This window comes from Myxocyprinus asiaticus, chromosome 43 (genome assembly GCF_019703515.2).
Source record: "Myxocyprinus asiaticus isolate MX2 ecotype Aquarium Trade chromosome 43, UBuf_Myxa_2, whole genome shotgun sequence".
NCBI classification, from domain to species: domain Eukaryota; kingdom Metazoa; phylum Chordata; class Actinopteri; order Cypriniformes; family Catostomidae; genus Myxocyprinus; species Myxocyprinus asiaticus.
This window is the reverse complement of record NC_059386.1, coordinates 9339029-9361564: the sequence shown is the minus strand read 5'-3', so window position 1 is coordinate 9361564 and position 22536 is coordinate 9339029. Positions and strand designations below refer to the sequence as shown.

General features: G+C 39.6%; 2 protein-coding genes across 5 annotated transcripts in view; one reads left to right on the top strand and one right to left on the bottom strand.

Annotated features, from left to right (window-relative positions):
- Positions 1 to 8560, top strand: part of LOC127433446 (structural maintenance of chromosomes protein 5-like) — a 17657-nt gene extending 9097 nt beyond the window's left edge. The window contains exons 2-4 of the mRNA XM_051685359.1: positions 3964 to 4104; positions 5610 to 5730; positions 6585 to 8560. Coding sequence (XP_051541319.1) covers positions 3971 to 4104; positions 5610 to 5730; positions 6585 to 6605 — 276 coding nt within the window. The 5' untranslated portion in view covers positions 3964 to 3970 and the 3' untranslated portion in view covers positions 6606 to 8560. The remainder of the gene's footprint in view (positions 1 to 3963; positions 4105 to 5609; positions 5731 to 6584) is intronic.
- LOC127433445 (AN1-type zinc finger protein 5-like) lies at positions 8377 to 22536 on the bottom strand. 4 transcript variants are annotated; one of them, XM_051685355.1, is made up of 6 exons: positions 22407 to 22515; positions 18767 to 18824; positions 13257 to 13434; positions 12908 to 13120; positions 10123 to 10251; positions 8377 to 10008 (listed from the first exon to the last, which is right to left on the bottom strand). In XM_051685355.1, the coding sequence occupies exons 2-6, from the start codon at positions 18809 to 18811 to the stop codon at positions 9860 to 9862; spliced, it is 714 nt and encodes a 237-aa protein (XP_051541315.1). In that variant the 5' UTR covers positions 18812 to 18824; positions 22407 to 22515; the 3' UTR covers positions 8377 to 9859. The 4 variants fall into 4 exon arrangements, with proteins under 4 accessions (XP_051541315.1, XP_051541318.1, XP_051541314.1 ...); XM_051685358.1 differs by lacking the exon at positions 18767 to 18824 and having other exon boundaries at positions 22407 to 22536; XM_051685354.1 differs by lacking the exon at positions 22407 to 22515 and having other exon boundaries at positions 18767 to 22400.

The following is a 22536-nucleotide window of genomic DNA, read 5'->3' as shown; positions in this document are numbered from 1 at the left end:
AGCAGATCAGGCGGACGGCCAGGGAGACCAGAGCAGATCAGGCGGATGGCCAGGGAGACCAGAACAGATCAGGCGGATGGCCAGGGAGACCAAGGAGATGACCTCAAGGTGAAGACTGGGTCAGGAGGCCTGGGAGGTGGCCGCAGGGCCGAGACATGGTCAGGAGCTGCTGTAGGAGGAGTCTCTGGGGGAGCGGGTGGAGCCGCAGGGGAAAGAGACTCTGGGGCGGAGCCACGGAAGACTCTGGGGGCGGAGCCGCGGAAGACTCTGGGGGCGGAGCCGCGGAAGACTGAGCTGTGGGAGGCTCGAGACAAAGAGTCCTGGATGAATGGGAAATGACCTCCATGGTCCTGGGCATGGGAAGAGACTTGGGAACGGAAACTTCTTTTCCTCCTCCTCCAGATGCCCAAAGTTGGCAACGCTGGCTCTGGGACGGGCGAGGCTGGCAACGCTGGCTCTGGGATGGGCGAGGCTGGCAATGTTGGCTCTGGGACGGGCGAGGCTGGCAACTCATTGGCTGTGGCAGGCGTGGGCACAGACAATTTGAGGTAGGGTCTTCATGGACCTACGCACCGACATCAGTGGCAGATCATACAACTTTGAGACAGGGGCCGTGGAGGGCTTTGAGACAGGGGCCGTGGATGCAGGTTTTGGCCCGGGGTTCCCGCCATAATCCACTGTATAAGGGGAACTGCTAAGTTCCAGAGCCTTTTCCACATAATTGCCGGGCATCCAGTGAGGATCAGCCAGAGGCATGAGTTCCCTCAGTGCACTATTCAGACCGGCCCGGAAGAAAACCACCAGAGAACGGTCTGGATAGTGCATTACATTTGCCAGCTCTAAAAACAAACGGGCGTGATCCTCAACTGGACGGTCCCCTTGCTGAAGGAGTAGAATCCTGACAGCCACTAGATCCATTTCTTGGTCAGTCTTTCTGTGACAAGACAGGAGAGGAATGAGGATCTAAATGCAGCCTTTTTAATAAAATAAAGGTAAACCAGGTAACCCAGAACATAACGAAACAAAACCCAGGGAACAAAGCACAGCATAATACAGATGCAGACTGACAAAAAACCAGGGGAAAACAAGGGCTTAAATACACAAAGGAAAACAAGGGAAGGAGGAACACCTGGGGAAACATTCAGGGGAAAACCAATCATGAAAAGAAACTACAAAGGACTACAAAACTAACAGGAAACAGGAACAGGGAACTAAACCAGAATTTCAACATAAAAGTCAAAACAAACAACAGGGAATATGTGACATTAAGAATAATTTGGAAATGAGAAATGCAATTCTTATTGTATTTACAACCCTCTGTCACAGACCAGATATAACAAATCAGAAATACATTTAATACAATTCTTGGAAAAGGTGTGTTTTCAGAGACATAAATACAAACTAATAGATTATAACTATACAAACTATATAAACAAACAAGAAATGTGATGGCATATTTCATTTATAACTGCATGATTAAAGTCTTACAGGTCTAAAGTAACATGACATTACAGTAACAGTTCAAGAGACAGTTTAGACTACAGTATGTTATGTAGTCTAATGTTTTACTTCAGGCTTTTGAGACTTCAACTGTTGTCATTTCATTTCAAGTTGGACATTTATAACTTGCCCATCAGTATAAGATTACTTATACCGGACTGTAACGGAAGCGCTGTATATTTCGCACTGTAGATTCAAAAGAACCGGCTCATAAGACACAAATCAAAATACACTGGTCGTGCTGTGTGTTTTACACTGTAAAGTCAGTAGAGAGCAGTGATGCTGCAGAAATGCACTGCTGGAAACACTATCAAAGTATTTTAGTACAGTGTTCAAGCCGCATTGGCAGAACATTGCATGGAGAAGAACCGTTAACGGAACCGAAAGTCATGAAGATCATACGATTCTGGGAAATACTCTATGTACTGTGTGTAGAAATACACACAGTAGGCATACAGTATCAAACCAGCTATCGCATTAGCTATTTATAATTAAAATATGTGACTTCATGTTTGCATCTAGTGGTAAGTATATACAATTGTGCTCAAAAGTTTGCATACCCTGGCAGAAATTGTGAAATTTTGGCATTGATTTTTAAAATATGACTGATCATGCAAAAAACTGTCTTTTATTTAAGGATAGTGATCATATGAAGCCATTTATCATCACATAGTTGTTTGGCTCCTTTTTAAATCATAATGATAACAGAAATCACCCAAATGGCCCTGATCAAAAGTTTACATACCCTTGAATGTTTGGCCTTGTTACAAACACACAAGGTGACACACACAAGTTTAAATAGCAATTAAAGGTTAATTTCCCACACCTGTGGCTTTTTAAATTGCAATTAGTGCTGTGTATAAATAGTCAATGAGTTTGTTAGCTCTCACGTGGATGCACTGAGCAGGCTAGATACTGAGCCATGGGGAGCAGAAAATAACTGTCAAAAGACCTGCGTAACAAGGTAATGGAACTTTATAAAGATGGAAAAGGATATAAAAAGATATCCAAAGCCTTGAAAATGCCAGTCAGTACCATTTAATCACTTATTAAGAAGTGGAAAATTCAGGGATCTCTCGATACCAAGCCAAGGTCAGGTAGACCAAGAAAGATTTCAGCCACAACTGCCAGAAGAATTGTTCGGGATACAAAGAAAAACCCACAGGTAACCTCAGGAGAAATACAGGCTGCTCTGGAAAAAGATGGTGTGGTTGTTTCAAGGAGCACAATATGACGATACTTGAACAAAAATGAGCTGCATGGTCGAGTTGCCAGAAAGAAGCCTTTACTGCGCCAGTGCCACAAAAAAGCCCGGTTACAATATGCCCGACAACACCTTGACACGCCTCACAGCTTCTGGCACACTGTAATTTGGAGTGACGAGACCAAAATAGAGCTTTATGTTCACAACCATAAGCGCTATGTTTGGAGAGGGATCAACAAGGCCTATAGTGAAAAGAATACCATCCCCACTGTGAAGCATGGTGGTGGCTCACTGATGTTTTGGGGGGTGTGAGTTCCAAAGGCACAGGGAATCTTGTGAAAATTGATGGCAAGATGAATGCAGCATGTTATCAGAAAATATACATATATAGTACATATATTACCAATTCTTCAAGGTTATGCAAACTTTTGAGCACAACTGTATGCATGAACACAGTACATTTTGTAGCTGATGTATCCCGATAGTAATTGAAGTGACGTGCATGTCTTAAATGGTCATGACATGCTTTTTTACAATTATTTTAATATGTTCCTTGAGGTTCACTAGTCATTAGTAAAACAAATTTCACCAAAAACAGTCATATATTTGTAAAACATTAAAAAAAATGTTCATCCTCATTCTGACCCTCTGTAAGAAACACTCTGTTTTTGTGCTGCTTCTCCTTTAAGACTCGACAGTAATTGCCCACTGTTATGATTGGCTCTTGACTGACCTGCTCTGTCTACTTGCCATCTCACTGCTCACCGCTAATGGGCAGGGCTACAGAAGTGATAAAGTAAAGTAGGCATTGATGTGTTGTTGTGGAGGTGGTCAGATGCAAATGTCTATCACAGTGTGACGTCACAGTGTGGAGGAAGTAGAGAACGAGATGTTCTGGCAGCTTGTTTTCAACAAAAGTTTTGAGTTCTGAAACTTTCAGTATGTTTTTATAGCACAGTGACCTCTTAAATGACAAAAGATCAAATCACATTCCCCATGTCATGACCCCTTTAAAAGTTTTTGAAAAATGTATTAAAAAGTGCAAATAAGTTTTAGGCTATGAATTGTAGGGTGTAACTGTCTGTGATGTTTGAGTGCGTTTTGTTTGTTTGGTTCTAAATTTTAGTCCAAATAGACGGATGAATCAAGATTTTCTACATCAAAACGTTAACAAATGTTTAAAATATGTGCAAATAAAATGTTTGTGAATGAGAACCAATAAATTTGTGATGAGCTGATTTTTGACCTCTTGTTCACAGATCATTGATGAAGGCCATTCATGAACAACACGCTAAACTGGATCACCGTGATAATGAGCTTCGCACCAAGAACAAACAACTGTCTGATCTGAAGGGCAAGAAGAGACAACTGGAGCAGAATATCAGTACAAAACAAGACAGGTACATTTCCATAACCCCTCTTTGCCCTTTCTCAACATCCTCCTCTGTGTTTGCTAAGGCAAGCATCACTATTACTATTGGTTATATTTAGAGTTAGGGATTTGAACAAACACCAAAACACCTTAGCAGCTACACAGCAATGCCCTTTCAAACACCCACAACACTTCTTAAGAAAATTTTCAAACCAGCATTTCTATCAAACTAACCAGAGAAGTTAAGTCACACCCCGTTATCTCACATTTGCACATGATTTGGACATGAGTGGCCAGAGTATTCAATTTGGACATTTATTTAAATGTTTCCTCGAGCATATGGCTTAACCCAAAATTATGTATCAATAAGTCCCCTCTCTGCTGGTCAGAGTTGTTTGTGAGGGAGGTTAATACACTCGGTGACCTATATGAGAGTGGAGTGTTGAGATCCTTTGAAAATTTGGCTCAACATTTTGGGATTCCCAGATCTCAGTTCTTTAGGTATTTACAGCTGCACCACCTTCTCTGTACTATTTTTGGGAGTAGCATACACCCCCGTAAGGCAGACACTCTGGGAGTGGTGATTACTGCTTTTGGAAAAGGTCATGAGGCATCAGTGTATTACTCCCTGCTAATCAGAGTCTGGGGGATGGAGCTTTAACTTCTCTCAAGAGTTTATGGGAGAAAGATTTAAGCTTGGTATTGCAGGAGGGAGTGTGGGCTAGGATTCTAAAACACATCAAGTCTGCATCTAGAGATGCAAGGGTGCGCCTTATGCAATTTAAGATTTTACATCGATTCTATTGGACCACCTCTAGATTGTATAGGTTTGGTCTTAAAGACACACCCACCTGCTGGTGATGCCAGTCAGAAGATGGAGACACAACCCATGTTTTTTGGTGGTGTGTTAAGATCCAAGAACTTTGGTTAAAGGTTCAGAGTTTTGTGTGTGACGTATTGGGCACTCAGATTTCATTTTGCCCCAGACACTGTATTTTAGGCAATGGGGCGGTCATCAATATTGGGAATAAACACATAAAAAATTGGGTTCTATCCAGTGTTATGATCATCAGACAAGTCGTTTTAAGGGGATAGAAGTTGGCTGGAGTGCCCCCATTTCAGGAGTGGTACACAGAGATGTTGAGGGTGGCGGCTTTCAAGGAAGCATCGTTTAGAAGACGATGGGACGTTGGGAAATGGGGCAATTATTTAGCGTTCTTGGAGGGCTCTCGGGGAGGGGCAGTGGAGAGAGAGTTATAGTTATATATGTGTGTGATATATTATATATATATATAATATTCTTTTTTGTGTGTGTGTGTGTGTGTGTATAGTCATGTGTGACCTCAGAAATGTTTGTTGGGGGGTCAGGGTGGGGTTGGGGAGGGGGAGGGTTAGTGGTGGGGGTTAAATGTTGATTCTGTGTATATATGTTTTGCTTTTCTTTGTTTATTATCAATAAAAATGTTAATCACAAAAAAAAAAAAAAGAAAAAAAAGTTAAAATCTGTCTCTTTCTCCTTTTTACTCTGTGTAGTTTGAGGCAAATGCAACAGCATGAGATCAACCTGCAGGCTACTGAAAAGACAAATGCCAAAATCTCTGCTGTAAACAACAAGAAGGTGTCCATAATGGAGGAGTACTTGAGTCACATGAAGGTGTGTTTGACTACACACATTTTTGTGTGAATTAAGGTCTGTGGTTCACATTACTTGAAAAGACTTTCACGTTTTGTTCTACAACATATAATTTCAACCGTTGTGTGCTTCACAATTGTAAGTAAACAACAGTTGTCTGATTAATTGCACATATTACTAGTTGATATGTGCTTGTGATTCATCAGACAACTGTGGTAGTCCTTATATTAGAATTCTGAAACCATTGTGAGCTTTATAAATGTAAGTTGCTAACAATGGTCTGATATATCGGTGGTACCGATTAATCGGTGCCGATACTTTTCTGGGTCAGCTGGTTCCCCAATATGGATATTGAGGAATAAAAACTCAAGTTCAGTCAATTGAGAGAGAGTTTACTGATTGTTCTCTGCAGTTCCAACAAGCATCACAAGTAAATGGGATCCAGTAGTTCAGAAAGACAGAAGGAGAAATGGAAGTACCCATTCAAAAACATTCACAAGCAATTATAGTCATATACAAATTGAATTAGAGGTGTCACAGTACAACAATTTCTAAGATTCTGATAGATCACTTAATTCAAACATTTTAGCACTTTACAAATATGGTCTGTTTCCACCTTCGAGCAAATAATTAATTAGTTAGCCATGACGTTAATAAGATCCCATCATTGGTTTTACAGAAACTGTGTGCAGATGTCATGGGTTAGCTATCAGTTATGCCTACTCTTTCTCTACATCAAGAAGGTACCAAGGAGAGCAATTAAAATCCTTTGAGTTTTTTGTCTATGGCAAAGTCACATGATAGAGGGCACCATAAACAATCCAAACACTGAATGATTTAGACTTTTCAGCTTGTAGGTTTTATCTCCTTCCCAGGACTGGAGGCCTTCTCCCTAACATTGGTGGAATGCAGGGCCTCACCATCTGTGGAAAATTAGGAGACTGCACAGAGAAAGACAAGGAGCACACAAGGACTAATATGGCAAATAGTCACCTAATATGACAATAAAATCATAAAGAAATTCGAGTTTCCGTTCAATGATTACATGAGGTAGATACTGTATGTTGTATGCAATGGTTGCTTTTACGAACCATATAAAAACATGGATAATAATATCAAAACTAAAATCTCTCATTCAATTAATAATGATTGCATTAAAATAAAATTGAATGGTTATATAATAGTTTATTTATTATGTAATAATTATAACAGATTATATATATATATATATATTATGAATAAATGCAGTACAATATAAATGCATATTCTCCGGGAGCCGGGCTAAATGAATAATCATTGCTATTGCATTCCTGGCATGGGCCAGACCCTCAGATGACATACGTTACCTGCACCTTATTGTAAATGGAAAATAGAACACTGATTAATATAATAAGAATAAATGAGGACAAAAGATGAGATGAGCAAATTTGCATTTTTGGGTGAACTATTCCTTTAATGAGTCAGTGGCCATTTCTGGTGATCCCACAATTTGGTGACAAATGAGTGTCTTGTGTGAAATGAGTTAGTCACTGAATTCAACGATCAAAAGAAAATTTATCCTTTAAAATTTGTTTGTCTACAGACCTACAAAGAGACTTTAGTTGAGGTTTTAAGCATTATAAGAACAAAGCAAATCTATAATTTCCCTACAGTTTCTAAGCATGACTCTATCAAAAGACAACAATATTCTTATAATAATTGAGTTTCAATAACTTCTGTATGTTTTCATGTATATAAAAAAAGCACGTCTACATATCTATTCACGTCAGTAAAATGCATGTTCTTTTATTTTTGTGTCATTCATTTTTTATTGATTCTATATTCAAATTAACAAACAACACATGAAAACACAGAATCAACTTTTATCCATATATCCCCCTTTTATTTCACAAACATAAGGTAAAAAGCATAACTTTATGAAGACTCATGTGCTGATATATACTCCACTTACAATGTGTGCTTAAAAGAAGGATTGTCCTTTTTGTTTTTCTGCAGTGCATTTTTAATGCTGCCAATCAAGAATGATATGCCGATAACTCTCATTTGTGTGTTCCTCAACTCTAGATTATTAATTTAGATCAACATCAGTGCCGATAAAAAAACATGGATAAATGAGCATTGTTGAAAGCAACTTTGTAGAAATGAATGGAGCTGCATTGATTAGACTGTCAGACTGACGGCCTATTACGTTGTTTCGGCTCATGAATCTCACCTGTGATTGGCTGGATGGTTGCTCAATCAGCCCAAAGTAACAAAACACAAAGAATACTGTATACAAATCCACCATTTGGACTTGTTATGGGTTTAGCTTGGAAAAGTGCAGGGGACAAAAATCACCTTTTTAAAGAAAAGTTATTTTAAACGGCTGCTACACCCTTGAATAGGGCATCACTAGTTCTGAAATACGGGACACATGACATGACTGCTAAAATATTGTCAGGGAAAATGTTTCTTTACAGTCTTCATACAGAGGATAATCTGCTGGCTGTTACAAACATTTGCTGGGGGTGCTATGGACTTTCTTTGGGAGGCTGAAACACACGAACCCCTCCCTAGTGCCGCCTCGGATTAAAATGCTATCTTTTGAACTGAACTTGTATTGAACCTGGAATATTCTGCAATTCTGCAAATGAATAATCATAATCATAGAAAACGGCACAGTACACATTTTAATAGCTCTGTACATATTTTTATTTACATGATACAATTTCGCAGTAATGTTGGGTAACAAGATTATATGTGCAATACATATAATAAATAAAGATGGTTTGTACAAACTTGCATAACTAAAATCAAATCAGAACAGATTGTTATTTGTACTGTGTAAACTCACAAAGCTCTAAATAAACAACAGCGCTGAGCAGCCAGACCCAAAACAGGAAACGGACTGAGCCTCGGAGGAAAAAGATTCCATTCACAGAGTAGTCTACTCGGATACTCGTACTCGCATACACTGACACACAATACTCAAGCATACACATAGGCCTGATTCAATGACAAAAAACTTTTTCTGACCTGCATATAAACATAGCATGTGATACTCAATCAACAATACCCATTGAAAAGATCAATCACGCGCACTCACACACACAAAAACATTACGTGAATTATAAAGCAAAAAGGAAAAGAAATGGACTTCTAGTACGCTGTCAATTTTATAAGAAAATACTCATTTAACTAACAATCCAACACACCCATTTAAAAATCCCACTGTTTGAACAGAGCAAAAGGCCCAGGAACCAAGTTTTCGTAAACTGATGCACCCTTACAATTCAACGCAAGAATGAAATATGTTAATAATCGCAAAATTTATTCATTTAAATCTTGAGAGATCATGTGGAAAGAGAATAAATCTACATGCAATTGTCACAATTTCTGACTCCATCCATACTCGACAAGGACAGTGAAAGTGGTTGTGCAAAACTGAACGGTAAGCATTTTGGCCAGGCTGCATTAAACCAATCGAACAGGGATTACTTATTTTGCACAGAGTCTGTCCACAGTTTAACAAACAAATTCTTTTTAACACAGCTTAACGAAAGAAAAAACACCCAAAAAAAAAAAAGCATCAATCCAATAGCCTGATAAATGACGTAAGCTGACGCACTAGCAGAAAACTTCGCTGATGAATGTTGTACAAGGCTGACTCTAACGGGAGGGGTGATACCCAGAAGAAACAGAAGAGCGTCCATTTGCTACATGAGCCAGCCATGCACTGTTGCTCTGACAGAGCGGTAACAGTCTTCGGAGAGTCCCACGTCATGAGACGAACCAAGTGACGCAATCACAACGTAAACGTACGACAACCACAACCAGACAGACAGCCTTGTACAAAACAATCAGATTCAATCAAGTACAGCAATTTTTCCACTCAGAAAACAGACACGTTAGGCAAATATCTCTGTCTTGATAACTTTTTTATACAGTCTCTTTTGTTTTTTTCCTTACATCCCCATTTGTTTTAACTTGAAGCTCATATACGAACAGAAATCAAAAAGAAAGGTGGAAGTGATCATTCATGCATTGGCTTAGAAACAGGAATCTTTCCCCATACGGCAATTTAAAAAAACTAGTCTTTAGAATCACAGGTCAAGTGTGAGTCCTTTTTATCTGTTCTCTCGCAAAATCAATGCATGGATAAGCGAGAGATTTATATTCTCTGAATCTTATCTGCGACCACAATGGGATTTTCTTTGCGGATCTTGGCAGCAGCCTCCGCCTTGTAGTCGTAGGGGCAGTTGTGCTTGTCCGAGTAGCGATGAAGTCCACAGAACAGATTCCCACAACGGCAGTCGAATCCTGACAAACAAAACAACATCAGTATCAGCATGTGGATGAAACGTCGCAGTTACACTTGACCTACAGAACTTCACATGATTATATGTTCTCTATAAGAGACATGGTTTTGCTCACCTGTAAGGCCGACCTTCTTGCGGCACATAAAGCATCTGTTCTTCTTGGGTTTGGGGGCTTCTGGTATCTTGGCTTCATCGCTACCATCTGCAATAGAATGTGCAGTGGACGCTGTTGGCTGAGTGACAACTGCAAAGACAAATCCAAGAGAATTACATGTAACAAATGGCCCAGACAAAATGGCAAGTCTACAAGCAATGTCCGATTTACACACAAATCATTCTTGAACTGCTTTTTCCCCCAGTTCAAAGCACTAATTTCAAAGTGTTTCTAAAATCACTATTTCAAGAGCTTTGTTTGAGAGTATAACTGTGATGTGACGCATTGAAATCATACACAACATTTAACAATCTTTGCAAATACATGGTTACTGTACATGAGTAATTTTTTAAATATTTGTAGTTAAGTATAGATATTTATGACTACTTTCACTTTTTCTTCCCTATCATTTTTACACCGACCTTTTCGTTACTTTAGTGACTGAACAAAGCAAAAAAACAACACCGCTGTAAATGTATACTGCATGTGGCTCAGTATTATTGATGTCAGGATTCACAAACAAAGCGTCTGAGTTGACTCTCTAGATCAGTTCGATTCTTTTCATTCAGCAAAAGCATTCAGAAATATTCATTTTGCAAATCGATTCACAAATCTAAATAAAAATCACCTGATAGCGTGCATTGTGTCTCCACTGTGCCATTATTTATGCCATTTATTTGTATTTTGATACTTAAAGGGTCATGAAACACTAAACTACATTTTCTGAGATGTTACCAGATATGTATGTGTTGCACATAATAGAAGACAAATGCTAGCATCCTTTTTCAATTTTAGGAGGAATGTGGTTAATTTAAGAATTTTTTGCACTATTTTCATTTTCAAGGTTTAGCCATTTAAGTCCTGAAGGTGTTTTGAAAGATTTCCTGTTTCAGTGGCATGCCCAAAATTTATACGGATTATAACAAAATTGTGTTGATACGACAAAGCAATCAAAAGTTATAGTATGACAAAAATAATTTATCCTTGTGTCCAAAAATGTCTCCAAACAGATAAAACACAATAATTGTTCATCAGAACTAATTACACCTGCAAATACAACGAGTAAAGGTATGCTCTCTCTCTCGCTCTCCAAAGCATGCAGGCATGAGTAACGAGATCTCATTCAGTTCCATTCTGTGTCATCTGAGCCATTATTGATCTGTGTCATGTACTTGGCACCATCTTCTGGTGGCCATATGTAATTAAAATAAACGATCCTCTCTGCCCATATTTGGATGACTTCCACCTCTGGTTGAAAAATGTGATAAAATACACCTAATTTTTCCTAAAATTCCTCCTCAGTGCTGTTTGGCATGTCGGGTCTGCCTACTGTTCGAGAAGTTCGACTTGACTTCCTCCGTAACACTTTAAACTAGAAAAGTCTCACTAGAATTGAAATTGGTCACATCAGTTTTGAGGTCTGCGCTCCACAATATCGAGGGAAGCCCGGTTGTTGCACGCGCACGTCAGAGAGCAGAGCAGATCATTAGCGCAAGCTGGTTCCGTTACACTTGTGCGAAACTGCAAATGAGAAGCCTTTAGCTGATTGTGAGATTATCATTAAATTTGCCTCGGCAGTCCTAAATAGTCCTATCACTTGGCGGCCGCCGAAATATCTTCAATGGGAGAACCATGTCATTGCTCTTTCCCTGCTGTCCGCGACCCAGTCCGAATAGACCAGCTGAGAAACACTGCTTTAACTCAGCTTTAACTCACACACACACTCATGTCAGACCCCCTTGCCTCTCTCTGACATTTTCTCCACTGCATGTGTATGTGTGGGGCAAGTTGACGAGTCTGACAGGCAGAACGAGGAGGAAAGGAGATGCGCACGTGCAGGTGAGATTCTCAAAAGGTTAGAGTGGGCAAAGAAACACAGGCATTGGACAACAGATAATTGGAAAAGAGTGTTATGGATCTTAACCCCATTGAGCTTTTGTGGGATCAGCTAGACTGTAAGGTGCGTGAGAAGTGCCCGACAAGACAGTTACATCTATGGCAAGTGCTACAGGAAGCGTGGGGTGAAATGTCACCCGAGTATCTGGACAAACTGACAGCTAGAATGCCAAGGATCTGCAAAGCTGTCATTGCTGCACGTGGATGATTTTTTGATGAGAACTCTTTGTAGTAGTTTAAAATGTTCTGAACATTTGTTTTCAAAAATTGTAATAGTAATTTTTCACATTATTAATGTCCTGACTATACATTGTGATCAGTTGAATGCCACTTAAACTAAAAGTACCACTTCCATAAGAGCAAAATCTGTACATTATTCCACACTTTTGGCCGCCAGTGTATGCATGTATATATTATACATACACACAAAATCCATTATCTGGTGAATATATAGTCTTTAAAATGCTTGGTTAATAGTTAATATAGAGCACTGCAATGGGGTCAAGTCTCAAGTTATTTCAAAACAAAACTTTCTGGTTTGTTTTGGTCTTGTTTATAGTTAAAAGTACCACATTATGCACCAAATCTTAATTGTTTCTGGTTATTATTGGGATTTTGGTTGCACAATAATTTTATTATTATTATTATTAATTTTGAACTCCTGTAGCCTCTTTGTACATCATACTGTAATAAGGAAACACTTAAATGTTTTAACATTTAATACATTGATTTTAAAAACCAATGCCAGTTATCAGTTTTGGCAAAATCCACTCTCTCTAATCTTGACTTCTTTATACGAGTTTTACAGACCAATGTGACACTTCTTCATTTTTGAACCAGAAATACTAACCTGCTACAGGAAGTTCTACTTTTGGAGAGGCCACTTCCTCTTCACAGGAAATGCTCATCTCCGTCATCTGTTGTGTAACCGGAAGGGCAGCGGCGGCTGTGCTATTAGGTGACTCGGCAGAACTAACACAGGAAGTATTGTTTAGTGTGGCTTCAATAATCTGAATGGCTGAGGCTTCAGAGTTCGGACTACTAGTTAGACTGCTGGAACCTGCTGGGAGAGAGAAAAACCCCTTAATTTTAATGAGCCACAACACAAGGAACAATTGAGCTCATAAATGCATTCGATCATCCATGAAGATGTTCAAAGACTGAAACAAAACAAAAGGCAGGAGTTAATGTCACCATACCCATTGTGCTAATAGGACTGACTCCCCCGTTGTTTTGTCTTGTTAAGTGCTCTTTGTAGCAGACCGAGCACATGCCATTGGTCCTTGGGTTGCCATAGAAACCACAGCCAGTGGCACAGAGCATGGGCACGGGGCTCTGATTGGTTTCCTGGGCCATCTCTCTAAAAGTGGGCGATTCCTAGAAAGAAGGAAACAGGTGGGTAAGTAAAAGGTTCCGAAAAAAGCACCTGAAGTATGGTTGCACTACTTTAATAAATATTTAACAATCGCAAAGACATATCCAACTCATGTTACCCAACTAACGCTTTTAAACCAGATATGAGCAATAGTAATAGTTATGCTGGTCTTAGCTAACGGTTAATTGACTAATAAGGTTGTCTGAGATTGTATTCTGCTCAACTCATGCCAACATTTCTTTTTTCAAGAAACAGATTTTAATTAGACTGGTCTCTGTCTCTAGACCAGGGGTCGGCAACCTATGGCGCGCGTTCCCACGCTTTACTTTCGGTTAATCACACGAGTAAACGCACCCGCTTTGCTTCAGTCAGGTTGTGTGGATGACAGCCTACATTCCATGTTTCATTTGTTTCTTTTTGCTTGCAGAACACACGATGTAATGAACACCACCGTCATTGACCAGGAAAATAAAAAAATGGCACTCCATGTCAAAAAGGTTGCTGACCCCTACTCTAGACTGTTACATCACATGACATTTTTGACTTTACGCCCTGATTGAACTGAACTCATTGAATTGAAAACATTTTCTTCATAGTAGAGAGGTATTCAAGTAATTGTTTTGTGTGAATTGCATTTTCAGTGTATTTTTGAAGAATGAAATCAAATCAATCTAGACAACAAAAAAAAAATAAAATAAAATAAAAAATAAAAAAAAACAGCATCGCGTCATTGACCCAAATACCACTACTAATCAGCCAAAAATCACAAAAAAGTGCATTATTTGTCTGAAGTGTGAACTCAAAGTCTATTGTTGGCTTAAGAAGATTTACACCAAGTAAGGATTATTACTGCAGACAGTGAATGAGATTAAGGCAAACTGAAGGCTCAGACGTCTAAACACTGTTTTCTTGGCATCAGTTTTGCATGAGCCTCATCTTGGCACCAAATCACCTGATTAACACATAGTCCTGCAAACTCATGCCACAGGGCATGTAGCCATTTTCCAACTGGACTAAACTTCGTAGGTCAAAAACTGCAAGACTTCCAGGAACATTCAGTTAATTTATTTTTTCTTCCTAGTCTCCAAATGTGGTTAACAAAATCTGAACAATTAAAATTCCTCATTAACAAAAGCACATGGTGTGAATAATGGGGCTTTTCCACTGCATGGTACAGCTCGACTCGACTCTGCTCGCTTTTTGGGGGTTTTCCACTGTGGATAGTACCTGGTACCTGATACTTTTTTTTAGTACCACCTCGATTGAGGTTCCAAGCGAGCAGAGCCGATACTAAATGTGACGTCAAAACCCTGCAGATCACTGATTGGTCACAGAGAATCATCACTACCAGCATCACTGGATTTGCGACACGGGACATCAACCCGCTAGTTTTAAAGTTAGCAACAGCGACAACAATATCATTTGTTAACGCGACTTTCGAATTCTAAAAAGAAATGGCTGTGTGCAAAACCACGCTTTGGTCAATAAACGAGGTGCAGACGTTCCTGTCGTTAGCGACGAACGGAATGACGTGAAACTAAAAGTATTTCAGGAAGTGTCTCAGCTGATGGCCGCACACAGCTACCACCGGACCTACCAACAGTGTAGGGAAAAATTAAAAAAATGTAAGTGACTACAGACCATCAAGGACCACAACAGCCGGAGTGGTTCAAACAGAAGAAAGTGGAAGTTTTTTGACCAAATGGACACTATGGCAATAGACTGGTGAGCAATGGGAGGGAGAGTGCCCTGGACTCGGCGTTGTTGGAGTCCAAGATGGAGGATGGTACATTTGTTACGTTAACTCTATATTCTGCTTGAAAGCTTCACTTTATTTAGTTGACCAGCTACTGGAAATCTTGCTTCTAAAACAACCAGGCCAATTTAACTGTTACACTTGTGTAAAATCACCATGCAACAACTGCTTTATGCAGCACAATGAGCTAGTAGCTAACAGCTAGCGGTCGTGTTATTGTTTATGGTCAGTAATGTTTGTGTCACGTTTAAGATGACGTCACGGCAGTAGAGGTGGTGCAACTATGATGATCATCCTATAATCCCACCCACGTTGAGGTGGCACTAAACTGCAATGGAAAAGCAAGCTCAGAAATGTAAAGCGAGCAGAGTCGAGTCGAACCGTAACGTGCAGTGGAAAAGTGCCATATGTAACACTAGTAAAGATCGAAGTACCAACTCAACTTCTCTACAATGAAACATTGTTTTCTTTTTGATTTTTTGGAATTTTCCCCTTTTTCACCCAATTTGGAATGTCCAATTCCCTATGCGCTTTTAAGTCCTCGTGGTTGCGTAGTGATTCGCCTCAATCCGGGTGGCGGTGGACGAATCCCAGCTGCCTCCGTGTCTGAGACCGCCAACCCGCACATCTTATCACGTGGCTTGAGCGCGTTGTCACGGAGACATAGCGTGTGGAAGCTTCACGCCAGCCACCGCGGCATCCACGCTCAACTCACCACGTGCCCCACCGAGAACGAACCGCATTATAGCAACCACGAGGAGGTTACCCCATGTGACTCTACCCTCCCTAGAAACCGGGCAAATTTGGTTGCTCAGGAGACCTGGCTGGAGTCACTCAGCACACCCTGAGATTCGAATTAGCGAACTCCAGGGGTGGTAGCCAGTGTCTTTTACCACTGAGATACCCAGGCCCCTTTCAATGAAAACATTGTTGTGAGCACTAGGAAAATGACAGTAATCTATGGAAGCGTAGAAAGACAATGATTTCCAATTATTCTGTCAAGTTGTCCTGTGAATAAGCTGTAAACAAAAATCATTGTCTGTCATTTAGCAGCATGAAGCCAAAAGAGATTTAACATGGACAGTCAAAGACCAATAGCCTCCTTTCAACTATCTGGCCAAATGAGGGCGTGCCAGGGCCAGTTGCGTTGCCTATGGCCTGCTGATTACCCTTGTGCCAAACAAGGCCAACTGTGGAGTGAGGCAGGGTCAATGTCAAAGGTGGAGTTTAGCCAAAATTACCAGGTTGTGTATCCACCGCACAAAGGTAGAGGATCGGGAAAAAAATAAAATTGAGGTTAAATACATTAAAATGCACAATGGACAAAGCGGTGCCCAAAGAAAGAACTTTCCATGGTTCGAGGTCATGGACGGTGTGCTGGACATGTCCTGCTGTTAGTGGAGAGGCCACTTAGGACACCATGGCATTTACAGTCGTTGAGTTTTCAACGCTAACTTATCTTGCTAGCTAGCTAATGTTTACAAACAATATAAATTAAATATTCTAGATAACTAAATAACACGATACCTCAGCTTGAGCTTCGCTCTTGCTTGTGAAATGGGTGGGGTGTATGACGTTGGCACCGCAGCAGCGTATTAAAGGCAGGTTTTTGGGCAACGCTGCAAGGCTATTTGCCTGATGGTGGGAACGCAGATCGATTTTGGTCTCGTGGCCCGAGGCTATTGGCCCCGGCTCAATAGTGGAAAAGTGGCTAATGACATCGTTTAGGGCCGTTTACACTAAACTTGTTATGCCTCCAACCGTACAGTTTTTCAATATTGCTTTTTACATAAACATGCGCTAGATGGACATTTTTGACCGTTGTGCCACATCTTTCCGTGCATCAGAATAATTATCCGCTGCTACTCAACTTTTACTGCAACTACATATTATCTCTCTCTCATTAAGCAACAAGACTAAGGAATGCCTGTGAAACAAACCATACTAGTCAGATAAGGGTCTATAGGCAGTGCTTCGTACCAACATTCTTCTGCATAGGCATGGGTTCTGCAACCTACGTGTGCCAGAGAAATATTAGTTGTCCGTTTTAGAAATAGCCTATTGATGTCCCTCGCATCTGCATGCAAAATTTCTTAGCCTACTTCTTAGACACACAGCCTGTTTTATTTAGCTTGTCAGCTATCAAAATCTCTATCAAATGGTGTGGCGAAGCTGTGCACAGCGCGATCCATTGGACCGCGCAGAGAGGATGCATTGTAGTGAAGCATGGACCAGTATGTAGAATTATAAACTTAAAATTTTTTATAAAAATATTTCCAATACATTGTCCAGGTTATAACATAACTTAGATGTTTGAAGAGCTGATCGCTGTGTAGGTAGCCATTATGTGTAATGTAGTAGGGCGACCAGTCACGAATTGGAAACTTTTGTCTCATTTCACTTATTTGTCCATGGCTGGGTTTCCCAAGGCTCTAAGTAGAACGTTAGTATCACTAAAGTAGTAATTAATCTCATTGGCGCATTTCCCAAAAAGTATCATAGTAGTAAAGTAAAACTCCATAAATTAACAAGGGCTTTGAACCGCTCTAAAGTCATAAGTGCAACTTAAATGTATCTTTCTCGCATTTTCACAGTTTATCAGAGAATAAGGAACATTTAATAACTTGTATTGATATATTTGGATCATTGGAAAGCCATTGCCAGAAACAAGGTTTTGGGTGTGCCAAGGGAAAACTGTTCAAGAACTGAATTTTGTAACTTTAACAACAATTGCCATTCACAAATGTAACCATTTTCATGGAATATACGCTCAGTGCCTCATCACACTGCTGGCTTTTTTTAAATACGCACCGCTCCCATTGCAAACAATTGAAAAAAATACGTTGGCCTCAGGAAAAAACGCTTTGGTGGACACACGGCCTAAATATCAAAGCATGATGACTGATGTGAATTTTTTTTTTTTTTTACTTCTAAAACATTTTTTCACTTCTGTTTTTGCAGTTTAAAACAAAACTCATTTAACAAGTTTGTCCTTTACATAATACAACAAATTCATATCATGCATCTCAATGTGAGAATGAGTGGCTCTCATTATTTCTGGATTGTGCATTTGAATTTACAGAGTTTTTACAAAGTGTGATGACAATAAATTATAAATAAACCATTGGTTTTTCAAATCAGCATTTGCATGCTTAAAACAGATTTACAGATGGATTCAATTTGGTCAATAATTGGCCGATACATTGATGCATTCCTAGTACTTATATTATGGAATTTACATACAGGTCAGGTGTAATTTTTTGATGCGTTATTTTTCTGACTTGCAAAAAGATAGCCAATGTTTATGTAACTGAGAAATAGATAGTATTCCGATGATGGCACGACTGCGTATTGTTGGGAGACGGATAAAAAGAGCATATCTGGCGGTACAGTGGGAGAAAGAATATTCTTAAATACTACGTGAAGTTTAATGTACTATTTAAAGTATCAAGTTTCTGACTTTGTATAGAGTAGCATTTGCGTATATATAAAGTTTTAACACACATCTTTAATAAGAAACATTTAGTGGTATTATTTAATACTTATATACTTGCTACAATGTGTTGTTGGTAACATACCTTTGCGGTGGCAATATTGCGGTCGTCTTGATTGTTCTTTCCCATCTGTAAACGTTTACTGTCCAGCACCCATCCACAGAAAAAAAATACATGATTTTAGAGACTTGAATATCTTTCCTGACTTGTGGAAGCACTAACAGTATTGATGATGATCGCAACACGTAGGTAATGTCATAACTAGAAGTGTGTTGTTTTTTTTTACAAGTTGGAAGGATCCAACACACTAAGTTTATCTTCATATTTCTCTTTTCTTAACACCTTTGTGAAAACGTATCCAGAGTTTCTATGTTCACTTTAATGTTTTTGGCAATCACAACGTTTCAAATTTCACTATTGCGTTGGTAACGTAGAAACGCAGTGCTGTGTTTATTGATGTTTCCCCACCGTCATGGTGGTGGGAGCGTGTTTGATGATGTAATCTAATACTATCTATACTTGCCATTGTTTACACTAAATTTATATGCAACCTTTTTAAAGGGCATGTAATAGCATATTAGTTTTGCTGTGGTATCACAATTAGCATTGAGAATTGTGCAATCTAACTTTGATATTGAATACTGAAGTTGTGGTATCTTCACAACCTGTCTAACTAGATAAAAGTAACAATAGGTGTGTTCGACTTGAACTGCACTTCACATTTCCGATCAGTGAGATTTGCAGTTGGGAGATGGCAGATTGAGCGATGCTTGCTTGCTTTATTGCAGACGAAGTTGAATTCAGATAGACAGAGTTTAGAATTTTACAAATAACAGTCAGACATTTATTTGAAAGGGTTACATGCTGCTTAATACAGTGCTATAATTTTCTCTTTTTTATCCCCTTTTCTCCCAATTTGGAATGCCCAATTCCCACTAATTAGTAGGTCCTTGTGGTAGCGTAGTTACTCACCTCAATCTGGGTGGCGGAGGACAAGTCTCAGATGCCTCCGCTTCTTAGATAGTCAATCCGCACATCTTATCACGTGGCTCGCTGTGCATGACACCGCGGAGACTCACAGCACATGGAGGCTCACGCAACTCTCCGCGATCCACGCACAACTTACCACACGCCCCATTGAGAGCGAGAACCCCCTAATCGCGGCCAAGAGGAGGTTACCCCATGTGACTCTACCCTCCCTAGCAATCGAGCCAATTTGGCTGCTTAGGAGACCTGGCACTCAGCATGCCCTGGATTAAAACTCATGACTCTAGGGGTGGTAGTCACACTGAGCTACACAGGCCCCACTGTGCTATTATTTTAATACAAATAACATCAGTATTTTTAATCGTTTTTAATGAATAAACATATTGCTATGATAAACATAATATGATAAAAACAATGTATTGTTAGAGGAACACGGATTTGAGAGTTAAGCAGAACAGGTGTCAGAATAAACACATGGGTAATGGCATACCACCATACTACTACATAGATTGATATAGCAGTAGTAGTAAGAGTAGTATGCCACTGCAAAATGCAGCAAATGAAACGTCGCTGTTGTCATTGTTGAGTTTGGCCAATCGCAAATAAGCAGTGTCGTCATCAGAGCGTGTACAGTTGCTTTGGAGTTAAGTGGCTGGTTTCCATTCACTCTTGCGGTACTTAGACATACGTCACGGTGGCACGGTCTAAAGTGGCATGGTCTGAAGTGGGACAAAATTTCTTAACCAACACGCACTACAAGTGCGGCGCTGCACAATGTCGAACACACCTAATATGTTGTTTTGATCAGGAAACTAATAAGCAGCACCTACAGACCAGTCACTAACAAATCACTTGGTGCATTTGTGATTTGATCAAGACTAGCAATCACTCAATCGTAGCAGCACTGTGCATTGTAAGATCTGTAGGTGAGAACAGTTGGAACATTCCGTTCGACTACAGGGTCGATTACACCAACAAACACTGTCCACATCCAACTGCCTTCAACAACAGCAATAAACTGCAATACAGCCGATATCCGCCATGTGGAGTGAGATATTTACGAGGGCCCTGAAGATCCTGGGGGCCTCTTGTCTCCAAGTAAACAAGACTGCAGCATTTCATCTATGCCTTTTTTAAAAGACACGTCAGAGGTTTTCCCCGGAAAAACCCACCACATGGCCCACGTCACACGTGTGCCTGTTGTGGGGGGATTAGTTGTTGCCCATCACAAGGGTGCAGTGTGATGTGCTGATCTGAACAACAGTGTGTCCTGACTATAAATACCCCCGATCATGCTGATCTGCCTCCATTACATCAAGGGTTTCTAGTAGGAACGTGTTGGCATAGGGCCCCCCTTCCTGTTTATGGGCTCTAAAATGGGTGTATATATTTTGATAAAGCCAAAAATGGTAATGTCCCAGTGTGTGTGTCAAAACAGAGCCGTTTTTCCAGCTGTGTGTATTTAATGTCGGTTTGTCAATGTCTGGACAATATCAAACGTACAGACCTTTTGGATTTCTTGCAACAACAACAACAAAACAAAAAAATAGCTACATTTTAAAGTAAAACTAATTTGAGCAAAATAAACCAGCCATAAACTGCTAAAAAAAAAAAAAAAAACAGTAAATTGATGATCAAACTAGCTTTCACGCCATGCTAGAATGCTCTATGTGTACCATTACACCAAAATATGATACATTAATCAATATACACACCCTAGGCTTACAACTCCCTTTGTAATGCAAACACGTATATGTACTATCTATACATCGTTTTTATAGATGACATAGAGATGTACGAGTGTTTTAGGCCTCAAAGTGAAATCCACTGAGTCATGCTAACACTAGCATCATGGCTAACACACACATACAAACTTTTAGACCACATTAAACACACGCTCTATTGCGTTAAAACTCTGCGGGGTCTTCAGATATAGGGGTTGTGATAGTGAATGTATGGATGGATGGTAATTTAGTTGTTTATCTGGTTTATATTTGGTTCAGAGTGAATGCTTTGTGCTCTCCTTTGTTTCCAACACTCTTCCTGTTTGAGCCAAAGTACAAATCCTGCTGATAAAAACACAATGATTCACTAGCACTAAACCATTTCAGAACAAACACTTCGAATATACAACATCAGCTATAGACAATCTGAGAAAAATGTTACATTTGACATTTGTTTATCTGTTCAGCTCGATGATGAAGAATCACAACTGGGTGATATATGATCTTTCTAGATCTAGAGACACAAAACTGCCCATAATAAAACCGAAAACATTTCACAGAAACTATAATACTCGACTTATACATTCAGCAGACTCACTTTCATCTCTATATAAACACATGCAGATAACTGGGGACAAATGTTCTTATTTTTCATCACAATCATTCTAAAGGCAAAGATCGATTGAAAGGCGAATCAAACAGCATGTTAAGTATTAAATATGAATGCTTAAACAACAGTCTTGTGTTTTAAACTTATTTCAACATCAAATATAAAGTAACAACAGGCTAACACTCTAGCTAACATGCTAACATGCTAACATGAGCTATCAACCATATTTGGTTACTTCCTCTACAAGTTTACCCGTTTAATTCACAACTGACACTTTATTTTGCATTATACTCACACATGTTTCTAGAAATATAGGTAATAAATAGTTATTTAATTAATAATTAATAAATGTGTTCTTACGGGGGTAAAACAACAACAACAACATGAAAATAGTTTTACTTGCCTTATATGTGTAAAAAGAGAAGCTCCCAGAATAAACTACAGATTAAACCCTCGGCTGTGGTGTTACTCCGATGAGATGCGCTCGTTTCAGTGTATGTGTGTGCTTTTCTGGCTGCTGTTTGTTGGTTTTC